This window comes from Camellia sinensis, chromosome 3 (genome assembly GCF_055761805.1).
Source record: "Camellia sinensis isolate YWXY chromosome 3, ASM5576180v1, whole genome shotgun sequence".
In the NCBI taxonomy this organism is placed as follows: domain Eukaryota; kingdom Viridiplantae; phylum Streptophyta; class Magnoliopsida; order Ericales; family Theaceae; genus Camellia; species Camellia sinensis.
Window position 1 is genome coordinate 186,849,045 of NC_138963.1, and position 13,033 is coordinate 186,862,077.

Genomic DNA, 13,033 nt, shown 5'->3' on the forward strand with positions numbered 1-13,033 from the left:
TTGAATTTTACATAAGTTCTCACCAAATTAAAATTATATTGCCCAATCTTTAAAAATTTGTAGGCTTGACTCATGTTGTTTGGATTCAACGTACCTAAATTTACAACTTTAGCAAGGGGATTAAAAGTTACATGATTAAAATTGTGATAAATTAAAAATTGATACATAAATTATGACAAAATTGTAAAATTTAAATTGTAAGTTTTAATATTTTTTTGTTTTCATAACTTACATACAAAAATCTAACTATTTATATTATTTTATATAAATATATTTTATTAATTTTTTTCACATTCTATGCATAGATTTTCACTAATAATAAAGGAATCGAAACAGAAAATTAATATCTGCCCTATTGCATCCTAGGTCCACTATATGGGTACACATCACGTTAGGATCATAAAGTTCAGGTGGCTCTTGGACCACGGAATAAAGGCTTGGAGTCAAGATTGTTATTACGGACTGGGCTTGAAAGGAGTGTTTGAGCCCATCACAACCCATGAATTTTGCATACGGAAATATTCATAACTATTTACTTAAAATATTCACATTAGGACTTGATAAGTATTCATTTGATCTGTCATAATTGGATAGCTTAAACTAATTCTCTATAGGATGGACAGTTTCAATAGTCTGAACAGATTGATACAGATGCATTTGCTCAATCTACTCAAATTCGGACGGAGGCCTTCTAACTTAACACGATCCGCCAACACCTTTCAGAAAATGAAATTATGTTTTTATACTTTGTGTTAAAAAATTGATATTTTTTAGCACTTATATTTGCTATTTATAAAATATGAAACTTCGGCGTTTTTTATTATAAAAAATGAATAATAAAAAAATTTGGGCTCAAAGTAATAAAGAAATATTGAAAAGAAGCCCAAAATAGTAAAGCCCAAACCATCAACCCGATTCGCATTCACTCGCCAACCTATACGGCTCGCTCAATTTGCATATGCTAACTAAGTGGGTGAGTGCGGATTGATATTTTCCAATCCATCTAAGTTCGAATGGATGGCGGAGAGCACCCACTGACCCAACCCGATCCGCAAGCACTCTTAATTCACATTAAGGTTTTCATAATTATTTTTAGCATCTCATAATTGGAAAATTAAAAGTGGAGTGTGAATATCATTATATTTTATATTTTATGTTATTATCTAATTTTCAATGAACATAAATAAGTATACATGTTCTTATGAAAGAATTATGTAAATGAGTTGAACTCCATTAGATTTATAGAGTCAAATCACCATCCATAAGGGTAAGTACAGAGTTAACAACCAATTCCATATAATTACAAGAATCAATTTTAGTTACAAATAAATAATTTCAACACATCTTATCCTAAATACCTATAACAAACTACTAACTAGTATAATTGGTATATATATATATATATATATAGACCATGCTTCAACAGGGATTGTTGATCAATTTTGATAATTTGCTTATTCGGTAGTCCCATCGGCATTGGTTTGATCATTGACTGGTTCCATGAATGACTCCACCTCTTTCTCTACTTCTTCAACCTGCAATTTTCATTCAAATAAACACGATCATTTATTTAAAAATCACATCCAAAATGTGTTTGCTTCTAGTAAAAACTTGTATAATAGATGTCTTAAGAACTAGGAAAGGTGGCTAGCTATAGGTCCTTTTATACTCCAAATCTGCCCAACTGTGCTGAACCACACCATTCTGTGGAAGCTCAGGCCCTTAATTTTTGGAAAATTAACAAGAAAGATCGTATCAATGCTACGCATTTAGAAAAGAAATATAAAAAAAAATATTCAAAAAAATAAAATGTGCGATCAAATTTATTCTGAGTATGTGTGATATACACTACAATAAATTTGAATATACATCATACATTTCACATTTCGTTGTTAGGTACATATATATATATATATATATATATATTTTTGTTGGGGGGGGGGGGAATGTAACTTTTTCAAGGAGATAAAATTGTGCGAAAATTGTCTCTAAATTCATATTCTCTATCTTCAATGCACTATAAATCATTAAGTAAAATATTAAGATATATAAAACGCATCGAGATATAATTCAATAGTTAAAAGAATATTGACATAGTGAGACAGATGAAATTGAGATAGAGGATTTGGTTGGATTAGATAACTATGAAACTTGTCAATTATCTTAAAGTCACAAATATGAACGAGTTGGTCAATTAATATTCTATTATCTTGCCAGAAGTCTCACATCAGCATATGCAAGTTGGTCAATTTTTCTAATATTCTTGTCATTAAAGCAAACTAATTAAGATTTCCTTTTTTTCATAATGGATTAGCTGGAGACTAGTCAGATTTGACGAAAAGTAAATAATGATCCAACAAGACAGCTCCATGCTATCGTGTGTTAGGTAACGAACCTTGTCAATTAATTCCTCAGCTAAATGAGCAACCTTAGCTGTTTCCTTGGCTGCATTTTCAACGAACTCAACGGCTCCTCGAAGCTTCCCCCCTTCCGGGAGCCCATCGGCAACCTCCTCCGCCAGCTCCTCCACTTCCTCCGCCACCTTTTCAATAACTTCTGTTACACGTTCTGCTGTCTCCACCGCCGCTTCAACTTGCTCTATATAAATATTTAAAAGTTTTAATAATTGAAGTTCTGCCCAAATTGAAATTTAATATACAAAGAAGAATAATCGTGAATGCAAATAAAAATAATGGAGAAGAGTTGGTTATTATTGAGATCTGATCATCTTACTGGTCATGTTGAATAATGGCCCCCATTTGTGCCTCAAGAAGGGTAGCATGATGGATATTAGTGTGCCCAGAATCCAACTCTTCCTGTTAGAAATAATATCAGGTAAAAACATTTATGATGTTGTTAGATGGGGAACAAGAAGAGAACTGAGCAAAGGGCTCCCAATTCATTTAAGCTCTATTTGGATTATGATTTCAGTAGGGATTCATCACTTTTCCTTTCACTTTTCTATTTCTTCCACAAATCCCTACTCAAACCTGAGATTCAAACATTTTCTTACAATTATTTGATTGTTTCTTGATATTCTTGTATTTCGAAATTTCAACAACTATAAGTGAATTAAGATAAGACTAAGAATTTTTTAGATGGAGAATCCTTGATTGTTAAGGGGTTATTTTTTTGGACAGATGATCCATGGACATTGACGGGCGCCTAAGTGCACTAGTTAACACTTAATTAAAATGGATAAATACATTCTTCCATAAAAGTGAATAATTAAGGAAATGTATAACTTTAATGATTTTGAGACACTTGTTAGTTAAACACCAAGTTAATAGAATCATAGATGAGTCTAGTTTAATTTTACCATGAACCCAGAGGAGAGGGAATTGGAGCTCCTGGTTGAACACAGTAGACAGCCAAGTCCCTGCGTGCATTAATCCATGATTTTGAACAATTACAAAGACCTCAAAAGTAATGTACTCCATTTTTTTTTCTTTTTTTTTTAAATATGTAAATTCAAACTCACAAAATGCATAGTGAGGTGACCAAGAATATAGTACTTACATCTTTGAATTGGTGTCAGTCAGCGATCTTTGGCGATTGCTGAAATGTGACAAGCCTCGATTAACCAAAAAACAAGATCCATACTTGTGTTTGGAGCTTGCTGGAATGAGATTATTGAAGATGATAAGAGTTTGCAGTTTATTACAAGGGGGCTTGACGTGAAGATCGGCCGAGCTGTAAGGAACTATCAATGTTGTTGTTGTTGTAGACATAGCCATCGCATCAATGAAGGTCTCTTCATGACAAAGACAATATTAGAGGGTTTTTATAGATCATCATGTCACGAGGGAGGTAGGTACAATGACTCGTTCATGAGAGAAAGTTTATACTTTTTGGTATTAAAATGTTTGCCATACACGTTTTTTGGTTGGTCCAGCCATTAATTTATTGTTATCATGTTGAAAGTCAAATTTTCAAATTCTAATCTTACAATCTACACGCTACGTACGCAATATAGAAATATATCGAGGTATTGGGATTGAACAAATAATTTCAAATGCCTCTAAATAATAGATATGGTCAAGTTTGAACACTTTATCAAAAAACCACCTTAATAATAATAAACCTTTGATAACGATTTTTCTGTGATGCAGTAATCAAATGAACGATTCCCATTTGATCTGCTACTAACTCATATCAAGTCAAATTTAATTCGCTGATAAGCGACGAGTACTCCAATTCAGAATTTTGTGATTTAAAATAACTTATTCCAATCTCTTTTATTTTCTATATATGTCAGGATAAAATATTCTCCTGATTAGTTAAACCAACTAGAATAACTTATCAATCAAATATGACTTCAAAGAAAGAAGAAATCCAGTAAAATCATCTCCGGAATGTAACCTTCCATTTTTTGAAAGTCAAAACCCAAATGATAGTTAAGAACATAAAAATATATAATAATTGAAAAATGATCCGGACCCCTACTGGGGTGACCCCCAAGACCCAATGGTCTGTGATTGGCCAGATTTTATTTTATTTTTTTATTTTTTTCTTTCTCCAATCACTAATCCCCACGTGTGTGTGGGGAGTCTCAATCAGGTCTCATAATAATTAAGAATATAAAAATATTAAATTAATTCCAGGAAGCTGCTTTGTGGTAATCAAACGGGATACACAACTTCCATACAAATTCTTGAAACGCTAATTTCTTACTGTTTTAAAAGCAAAGACTTAACCCATTTTAGAGAATGCTTGTCTTAACTGTTTTCTTGGTAAGACTTTAGCTTGAAAAAAAATTGCTTGGGATGCATGCAATCAAGAAAAATACACACATCGTTTTCGAATGTACCAAAAAAAAAAGAAGAAAAATACACATTTTTGGGAATCCAACGTGTTCAAGATTGACATCCCGTTATTTATGATTGCATGATTTGTTGGTTGATTTTATGTGAATTACTTGAATTATAAGATATGATTCAATCATATAATTAATTTGTACTATATATATATATATATAAGATTGGATTGTATTGTTAAACTTTTGTGAACCCATCATATGATCGATTTTAATGATCCATTATCTTAGATTATTTATTTTTAAAAAATAAACTAATTTAATAAATATAGCCATATAATTTCATTAGATTTATCTCAAAAAAAGAAAAAAAAAGAAAAGTATGAGTGAATCCCATTCAAGTTGATTCTACTTATTTTAGGAATTTTGCATCCCATTCAAGTTGATTCCACTTATTTTAGAAATTTTGTGTCGTGCACGTGTTAAATTTGCTCGTGTAGTACGAACGGTGTGGTCACTTTCACCGGCCATAGTTTATACAGGCCCATGCCAAGAATGCATAAAACGTTGGCTACCCTTGGGCCTATTCTCTGCCCCCAGGGCTGTTTCCCTCTTTTGTTTTGTCCATTTGTAGTGTAGGCTTTTTGACAATTTAAAGCCTTGTAAAATTAGGGGCAATCAAAAGACCAAAACACAATTCATGATACAATACAAGCCTACATCTCAGGGCTTCAAGCCGGCCTCCATATTCTCTCTCTCTCTCCATTTATAATTTGAGAGGGTGATGATTGAGACCCCCTCCAATCACCACTCCTACCACTCTTACAGACACGTGGCGGGTGGTGATTGAAGGAGAAGGAATAAAAAAAAAGAAAGAAAAAAAAAAGTAGTCAATCAAGTGAAGAGAGGGTCAAGGGGGTGAGAAAAAAAGGGAGTCTAAGTCATTATTCAATTCGAGATATGCTACCATATGCGCCAGCAAAAAAAGTACACATATGTCTTTTATAATTTAAACATAAAATATCATTATTTTTTTACTACAAAAGTCATAATTTTTTTTATTGAAAAATATCATAACAAAACTTTAAAGTGTCATAATAAAAATCACAAAATGTCATATAATATTATCATCTCTAACTTTAGGGTATACATTATAAATTCACTATTTATAATTTTATTACAAAATATCATAACGCATATCACAAACAATCATAATATTCATCATAAAAAAATTATATTATAATTTTTTTTTTATGATATACATCATTTGAAAGGGTACACATTGTAAATTTTTTCTAATAATTCAGCTTAAAACACATCTCTTAACCTTAGCTAACATGACAAGAAGATTTTAATTACTTTTTCATATAACTCGGTATCTAATCTATTGAATCAATTATTTCAGAGGATTAATCTCACTGTCTACTAGTGAGACTCCAATTAAAGCTTGACAAAACTCGATATAAACTAGCCTCAGTCTCAAGAAATTATTTATACTAAAAGATTTTAAACTTAAAACTATAGAGAAAGCACACATGGTAACCACATACCTTAACTACCGAACCAACCTTGCATTAGAAGATTTCAATTATATTACTAATATAGAGAGCACACACGGTTAAAACTTAGTAACCTAATTTTTATTTTATTTTATTTATTTATTAAGTTCTTCGTCACCTACACAAATAAAAATATTCCTCCATAATAATAGACTTTGACTTAGATGGTGAACCCATCCGATCAATATTCATGGTGTTTGTGGCCACAGCATGCAACTTATCATTTTTATTACTTAAGTTTTAAAAAATTGGAATTAATCAATACCAAAGGGTTGGAACGAATTAAATAAATAAAATGTAGAATTAATTAACTGAATCTACTTTAATTTACTTGAATTTTGCTTCTCATTAAGAATATTAGAGGATAAATTTTTCGTGTACAGATTACTTTCATATCATAAAATACTAATGAATTTCATCCTTTAATATTTATCTTATTCTCTGAAATTATTATGTGTACTGTATTAAAACTTCAAATTTAAATAAATTATTAAAGACGACAATTTCTCTCCCCACACTACAACCTCCTATAAATAAACGGATAGATATACCTTTGGTTGCAATTTCTTTCTTTTCTTTAACATACTCTACCCCTAATTGCCTTAGCCCTTTACGAAGAAAATAAAGTAAATATGTGGTCCATAAAACAAGGGTAGATCAAAAGTCCATTTCACTGATAGATATGGACTATCCTAAGCGTGAATTAAATTTGGGACTTGTTAATCGTACAAACTAAACTGCAAAACTACTATTAATGCATCAGCTTAACAAAAGCTTTAATAATGTAATAAAATATATGATTGGAGTTAAAACCGAATATATTACTGAAGGATTGCTTCAAAGTACTAAAATTATCACCGACATTCGAAATTAAAAATAATGATATATCCATAAGCACCCTAGCTCAAAGAAAGTGTATCTAGCAATAAACAAGGTATTTTACAATATTTAAATTTTCATATGCCCTTTGCTGCTTGTAAATACGTTGTAAAAAATACTTTCCATATCCATCCCTGCTTCATTTTTTTTTTTTACAAATGTGAGTGTAGAGACAACTTTCAGAGTGATAAATCACTTCTGTCCTATTTTATTTAAAGTTAAAACAAATGAAGCCATCTATTACCCAAAAAAAAAAAAAAAAAAAACAAGTAAAATAAAACTCCCCCGTCCTTCTTTATTAGGGATGGCAATTTGAACCCGGCCTGACAAGTACCAGACCCCTCGACCTTGATTAGAACGGATTTTTCCCAAAAATTACTCTCCGTAAGGCCAGGGATGGTATTAAAAATTAAATCCCCAACGATTTTCAGGCCGGGGACGGGAATAGGTTCTCCAACCCTGACCCCGCCCTCCAATAATCCCTGAACATGGCCCGTATATATTATTTATTTATAAATTTCATTTTCAGCCTTTGCCATTCATTTTCAGCCTCTTATTCATTGAATCCTTCATTTCTCTCTCTCTCTCTCTACTCCACCGCTGATCTTCACTCGCCACTGTCTCCTCCACCGCCGGTCTTCTTCACTCGTAGCCAGCAATCTCCTTTCTCTCAGCGTCTCTCTCTGTCTCTCTCTCTCTCTCTCTCTCACTACCATCGTCTTCGCACACCACCAATCCCGTTACCACCGTCGTCGCACACCACCGATCGCTATCATCAGTTACACAACACTACTTCCACCGCAGCACCACCACCGATCGTTATCCTCAATCGCTTCTACGTTGTGGTTTTTTTGAACAAATCGATGATTTTTTTTTGAAAAATCTTGATCAATTTATATATATATATATATGGATTCAGATCTGATTTGTTGTTAGGGTATTATTGTTAGGGTTTTTATCTATTGAAGACATCTAAATTTTTTCTATTAGGGTTTTGACAGATCTATGATTTTTTTGAATAGATCTATGATTTTTTTGAATAGATCTGTGGTTCCCTCTTCTCTCTCCTCTCTCCTCTCTGCTCTTCATCTTCTTTGTTGATTGTTGTTGTTTTGTACAGGGATTATTTGGGGTCGGGGAAACCTGATCCCCGTTAGGGAACGGGGGGCGGGGATGAGAAATTTTGTAGCTTCGGGCATCGAGGACGGGGAGTATAGTCCCTGGCCTGACCTCGCCCCGCCCCATTGCCATTCACATTCCTTATCTCTCTATCGGAACCCATCCTCTCCTATCTCCTAACTCAATTATTGATTATGCAAAATTTATAATTGAAGCAACTGAGATTTTTTTTTTTGTTTTTTGTTTTCTTGTTTGGATAAACTACAAATACATCCTTGAGGTTTGATTAAAATATAAATCACTCCATATAATTTTGAAAATTACATTCCACTCTCTGAAGTTTCTAATTTCATAACAAATCGCCCTTTTATTAATAAATCATCAAGTCAATTAACAGTTTTTAATGATATTAGAAATATGTTCAATTAATTACTAGGTAATTTTATTATTGTATAGGAGAGTAATTATGAATTTCATTTTTTAAATTAATTATGTTAAATAAAAAATACTAACAATGAGATATTTGTAATTTTTCAAATCACAGGAGGCAATCTGTATTTTAAGTAAACCACACGGAATGTATTTGTAATTTACCCTTTTTGCTTTAAATGAAACAATATTGTATGACATAACTATTATTTTATACTTGTGTGTGTATTTTTCAAAAAAGGGTAAAAAAAAAAAAGTTACAAAATTTTACTAATTTAAATTATAAGTTTTTTTTTTTTACATAACAGTAGTTTTATATAAGAGAAATTTTATGGCATGAGTACCAAATACACCTTAGTTTGACTTTTGTGATATTTGGTTGAGTTATTGTAGATGACTCATTATTATATTGATTATAACATTATTTTAATTATGATCGAAGAACTCTTTAGATATACTTTATGTGGTGTGGGGATATATTTTCTGAATACCAACACGTGGCATGGTGACGCCGACGTGTCAGCCGAGGTGCCACGTGCCTTGGTAGTTAAGCCGAGGTAATCTCGGAGAAGCCGAGGTCATCTCCGAAGATATCGGAATCCGAGATAAGGGGCAAGAGTCCTAAGGCACAAAGGGGACTGAATCAAGATAAGGATAAAACTCTTAAGGAGTTTATCTTTATCACTTAAAAGAGTCCAGAATAAGCAGTGAACTAGAGTTCATAGAAGTCATACTTCTAGTAGGACTTGGATTGAGTATATTATAAAAGAAAGGCACCCCCATGGGTCTAAGGTATGTAATTCATACTTTGAGTATTCAATTTTGTACTTGATTATCTTTGAGAGATATACTGACTTGATCGTCGGAGTGCCCCCGGGTGGAAGAACCACCGCCGGAGCTTTTTCCTTTCTGTTTCAGGTTGCTTAAGCCATCTATTCTGCTTGTGCTCTCCAGCTGATCACTAAACGGGCAGTGTGGTCAGATTTTCACCCACACAATTTGGCGCCGTCTGTGGGAACGAAGGAAGAATAGATGGCCAGTAACGGACAGCAGGAAAATATTGGGGATGACGCTCCCACTGGGAGTGGCAGACCAATTGACCTTGACATCGAAGGAGATAACCACAATGCAGAAGCCCGTGACCAGGGTCACAGAGAGAACGACGTCATCCCAGAAGGCGACACGTCAAAAAGAGCAAACCAAGGAAAATACTACAATGAAGATAACCTCCAGGTATGGAGGGACAGGTGCCTAAGGAGGGATGAGGAAGTAAAAGAATTAGCAAACAAGTTGGCGGACCTCCAGTCAGTCGTCAACTTCATGATGCAGAATAATGTTATGCAGCCACCATACCCGCTGCAAGATACGCCGATGCCGGCGAACAACACCCAGAAGGATGGAAGAAAAACAATCCCCGAGGTCCCTCAACATACCAGAAGCGGAAGGCATTCTCACCGGCCTTCCAGGGAAGTCGGACGGGAAAACCCGAGGCAAGAAGAGTCCCGAAGGACACACCACATGAAGAATCCAGACCCCAAAGAACATCGACATGTTCAGGGGCAAGTACTCCATTTTGACACAACCCATGAAGAAAGATCCAAACGACCCCACCACGAGGCCGAAAGCAGTGTACCAAAAAGACTAAAATCCAAAGACAGCCGAGCTCCAGGGAGGAGCAAAGAAGACTTAAGGGACTACCTCAAGAGGAGGCAGCAGAATGCAGAAGCCGAGGTAAATTCCCCAGTGAAACCGAGGACAGCCTTCTCGGTGGAACTGGACAAATTCGAACCGCCCAAAAGATTCAGTATGTCGAGGTTTCAAATCTATGATGGTAAGTCAGATCCAAACTTTCATGTTGGGCTATACCTAAATTCAATGGCGTTATATAGCGGGAACGAGCCGTTGCTCTGCAAAGTATTCCCCTCATCCTTTGGGGAAATTGCATCTGATTGGTTCCATAAGTTACCAAAAGGAAGCGTAAAGACATGGGAAGGCTTGGCCGAGATGTTTGTGGCCAGATTCGTGACCAACAAGCTGCAACCCCTGAGGGTTGATGCTTTGATGGCTCTCCGAATCACCAAAGAAGAAGGCCTCAGGGCCTATGCGAAGAGGTACTACGAGGTGTTCAACCGAATACCTGAATGCAACCAGGAAGTAGCAGTCGTATCTTTCAAGAACGGCCTGAAAGATGACTGCCCACTACGGAAATCTTTGGCAAAAACATTGCCAAAAAGCATGGAAGAACTCATGGCAAGAATTGAGAAATACGCAAGGGCCGAGGAAGATACATCGGGAAACAAGGAGGTGAAACAAGAAAAGGGAAACAGCTCGCCAAAGCGAGGCCGAGTCAACAATGGACCGACCAAACAAGAAATAGAATTGAGAAATAAACAGGCGGTAACAACGGTATTCCGGATCCCAATCCATAAAATCTTAGATCGGATTCGAAATCAACCTTATTTCAGGGCTCCAGCAAGAGCACCGGGGGAATTCATGGGAAGGAACGTTGGTAGACGTTGTGCCTACCACAATGAAGAAGGGCATCCAACTCAAGGTTGCAAAGCCTTAAAAGCACACTTGGAAGACCTAGTAAGACAAGGCCTTCTGAGGGACCTGGTCGATGAGGCCAGAACGAGGGAAGAACAGGCAAGGTTGCCTCAAGCACCAGCGGCACCCCCTCCCCCAGCACAACCACCACAAGCAGGAGAACCGAGGGTGGTTAACGTGATCCACTCAAGGGTCAACGAAAACGAAGTCAGAGGAGAAACCTAGAGGGTAAGACATTTACAGCATATCTATCAAGTCGGGGAAAAGAGACATCGGCCAGAAGAATGCCAAGGGCCGATGATAGCCTTTACTGAAGCCGACCTAGAACTGGTCCAACATCCGCATAATGATGCCTTGGTAGTATCCCTCCAGGTTGGGGAGTGCCAAGTAAAACGCATCCTAATAGACCAAGGCAGCTCCTGTGACATCATGTACGTCAGATGTTACAAAGAGCTAGGCCTTCACCCCGATGACCTAGAACAATCCAGCGGCCCGATGGTCGGCTTTAATGGAACACCGACATGGCCACTGGGCGCAACAAGCTTGGAGGTACAAGCCGGCACTAAGAAGATCAGGACGGAATTCCTGGTAATTGACACACCCTCACCATACAACATCATCCTGGGAAGACCGTGGTTGCATGCAATGGGGGCAGTTCCCTCGACGTTGCATCAACTACTCCGGTTCCCAACAGAGCATGGGATTGAAGAAGTCAGAGGGGATCAACTACAAGCCAAAAATTGCTCCATGGCAGCAATAAAGTCCACCTATAGTATACGGGAGCCAAAGAAAGCAGAAGTTGAAGATGAGGACATGGAAGTCCTAGAAGACGTCGGGAAAGAACCAGCCGAGAAAAGCGAAGAGGCGCTAAAGAAAATCCTCGTCCAGGAGGGCGACGAAAAAAGATTTTTTCTTCTCGGCTCAGGCTTAGCTAGAGAAGAAGAAAAAGAACTGGAAGATTTTTTAAGGGCAAACATAGAGGCGTTCGCCTGGACACCTTATGAAATGCCTGGCATTGACCCCGAGGTCACTTGCCACAGTCTGAATGTCGACAGATCGGCAAAATCTGTGATTCAACGAGCCAGAAGGCTGACGTTAATGCACGTCGAAGCAGTCGAGGAAGAGGTAGACAGACTCCTTGAAGCCAGGGCCATCCGAGAAGTCCAGTACCCAACGTGGCTGTCCAACACAGTAGTAGTAAAAAAGAAGAATGGCAAGTGGAGAGTTTGTGTAGACTTCACCAGCCTCAACAAAGCTTGCCCGAAAGACAGCTTTCCTCTGCCCAAAATCGACCAACTGGTAGACGCCACCTCGGGACATGAAAGGATGAGTTTTTTAGATGCATACAGAGGGTACCACCAGATTGCTATGTACCCTCCAGATGAGGAGAAGACCGCGTTCATCACCCCGAAAGGCCTGTACTGTTACAGGGTAATGCCTTTTGGGCTGAAAAACGCAGGAGCAACCTATCAGAGGTTAGTGACAAAGATGTTTAAACACCTGATTGGCAAAACGGTAGAAGTTTACATCGATGATATGGTCGTAAAGACCAAGGAATCAAAAGGTCATCTTGCCGACCTAAAAGAGGTCTTTGACATACTCAAAAGATATCGGCTCCGACTCAACGCCTCAAAGTGCGCCTTCGGAGTTGGGTCAGGTAAATTTCTAGGATATCTGGTAACAAGAAAGGGCATTGAAGCCAGCCCAGACCAAATCAAGGCCATCCTGGAACTACAGAGTCCAA

General features: G+C 36.7%; 1 protein-coding gene across 2 annotated transcripts; it reads right to left on the reverse strand.

The window, feature by feature from the left end:
* Positions 1–1,210: 1,210 nt before the first annotated feature.
* Positions 1,211–3,870, reverse strand: LOC114256706 (uncharacterized). Of its 2 annotated transcripts, XM_028196384.2 has the most exons (5): positions 3,520–3,870; positions 3,320–3,379; positions 2,734–2,816; positions 2,396–2,598; positions 1,211–1,535 (listed from the first exon to the last, which is right to left on the reverse strand). In XM_028196384.2, exons 1-5 carry the CDS (start codon positions 3,735–3,737, stop codon positions 1,455–1,457), a joined length of 645 nt encoding a protein of 214 aa, XP_028052185.2. In that variant the 5' UTR covers positions 3,738–3,870; the 3' UTR covers positions 1,211–1,454. The 2 variants fall into 2 exon arrangements, with proteins under 2 accessions (XP_028052185.2, XP_028052187.2); XM_028196386.2 differs by lacking the exon at positions 3,320–3,379 and having other exon boundaries at positions 3,520–3,868.
* Positions 3,871–13,033: the final 9,163 nt, after the last annotated feature.

Coding starts and splice junctions, on each gene's coding strand:
- LOC114256706 (XM_028196384.2), bottom strand. CDS start 3,737: ATGGCTATGTCTACAACAACAACAACATTGATAGTTCCTTACAGCTCG. Junction 3,380..3,519: donor ACTGACACCAATTCAAAGAT/GTAAGTACTATA, acceptor TAATGCACGCAG/GGACTTGGCTGTCTACTGTG. Junction 1,536..2,395: donor CTGAGGAATTAATTGACAAG/GTTCGTTACCTA, acceptor TGAAAATTGCAG/GTTGAAGAAGTAGAGAAAGA.